At 41.3% G+C, this 1,394-nt stretch overlaps 1 protein-coding gene across 1 annotated transcript; it reads left to right on the forward strand.

Annotated features, from left to right (window-relative positions):
* Positions 1–275: 275 nt before the first annotated feature.
* On the forward strand, positions 276–998 carry LOC149264432 (antimicrobial ginkbilobin-2-like protein). Its single transcript, XM_089398942.1, has one exon. It carries the CDS (start codon positions 276–278, stop codon positions 996–998), a length of 723 nt encoding a protein of 240 aa, XP_089255068.1.
* The last annotated feature ends 396 nt before the right edge of the window (positions 999–1,394 follow it).

The raw sequence follows: 1,394 nt of genomic DNA on the forward strand, positions 1-1,394 counted from the left end.
CCTTTTGCAATATCTTAATGATGCGTTAAATTTTGCAATATCTTAATGATGATGTGCTAAATTTTGCAATATCTTAATGATGATGTGTTTAATTTTGTTTGTCTCCGCATCGTATCCTCCGGCTATAGCTATAAAACCCTTCCGTCTTCTCTGGGTAAATAATACCATTTAGAGTTTGCGTGCATCTGTCTCTAGTCTCTGCTACTCACTGCGGATATTTATTGGGAAGATAGATGGAAGGCATGAATAATATAGGATGGCGGTGGTGTACTTGGATGACGTTACTGCTGTTATTTAATGTAATTTCAATTTCAATTTCAGTTTCACCTTCAGTTGTGGATCATGGGGCGCAAATATCGGATTCCTATATTTACGGTCTGTGCAATGCGAACAAATACAGCAGTGGCAGTGGATACGAGAGGAATCTGAAGAGGCTATTGAAATCCCTGGTGAATGGCGCTGCCCCCAGTGGCGGATTAGCGACACATACATATGGCGGAGTCCAGGGGCTTGTGCAATGCAGGCCCGACGTCTCTCGCCATGAGTGCCAAAGCTGTGTCGCTGCAGCGTCAGAGAGGGCTTTTCAAGGCTGCCCCAACGCCATAAGCGCTCGTGTTCAGTTCGAATTCTGCTTCATTCGCTATGAGAATTACACTTTCGCCTCTGCTCTCGATACCAGCGTTGCCTATTCTCTTGAGAGTGCGAAGAGCAACAGTAATATTCATGGTTTCAATCACACTCTCGCCAATCTCATGGCAACTCTCGCACGGAAAGCTCCGTTACACGTCAATCGATTCGCCAACGGAGCACAAGTGGTGAAACATTCTTCTGTCACCGTTTATGGATTACAAATGTGCTTCACAACACTTGCAGCGCCCGACTGCCGTGCCTGTCTGATACAAGCGATTGGATTGTTGAATAAGTGCTGTTCTTCGCAGATGGGAGCTCAAATTTATCTGGGCAGTTGCTCTGTACGATTCGAGATATATCCCTTTTAGACCTCACATATGCTCTCACTTCACTGCCTTCATACGAAGGAATGCTCATCGAAATAAATACTGCCTTTTTCTTTAATATATTTTCTCTGCTATGTACTTTTATTCCCAAAAGCTATGCTCATCGAAGCTATGCCTGCATGTCTTTTCTTTATTATATTATATTTTCACGCCTCTGTACTTTTTCTCTTCTCAGAATATACATGAAGATATGCCATACAAAATCCAGTGATGGCTTCATGTGTATTTTTCATAATAATAGAGAAATTTAAATTTTCCTCATATTATTACAGTCTGTTGTATGTTGTTACAGTTTTGTTTGGACTCATTGTTCATTGTTTTAGCTACTTTTGTATGGACATTGTTTTAGCTAATTCTGGTTAGTTTTCAGACACTATA

This window comes from Pinus tabuliformis, chromosome 6 (assembly GCF_031772625.1).
Source record: "Pinus tabuliformis cultivar Carrire ecotype Pingquan chromosome 6, CPIR1, whole genome shotgun sequence".
NCBI lineage: Eukaryota > Viridiplantae > Streptophyta > Pinopsida > Pinales > Pinaceae > Pinus > Pinus tabuliformis.

What these genes read in the sequence shown, in the direction of transcription:
- LOC149264432 (XM_089398942.1), top strand. Translation starts at nt 276, where the DNA reads ATGACGTTACTGCTGTTATTTAATGTAATTTCAATTTCAATTTCAGTT.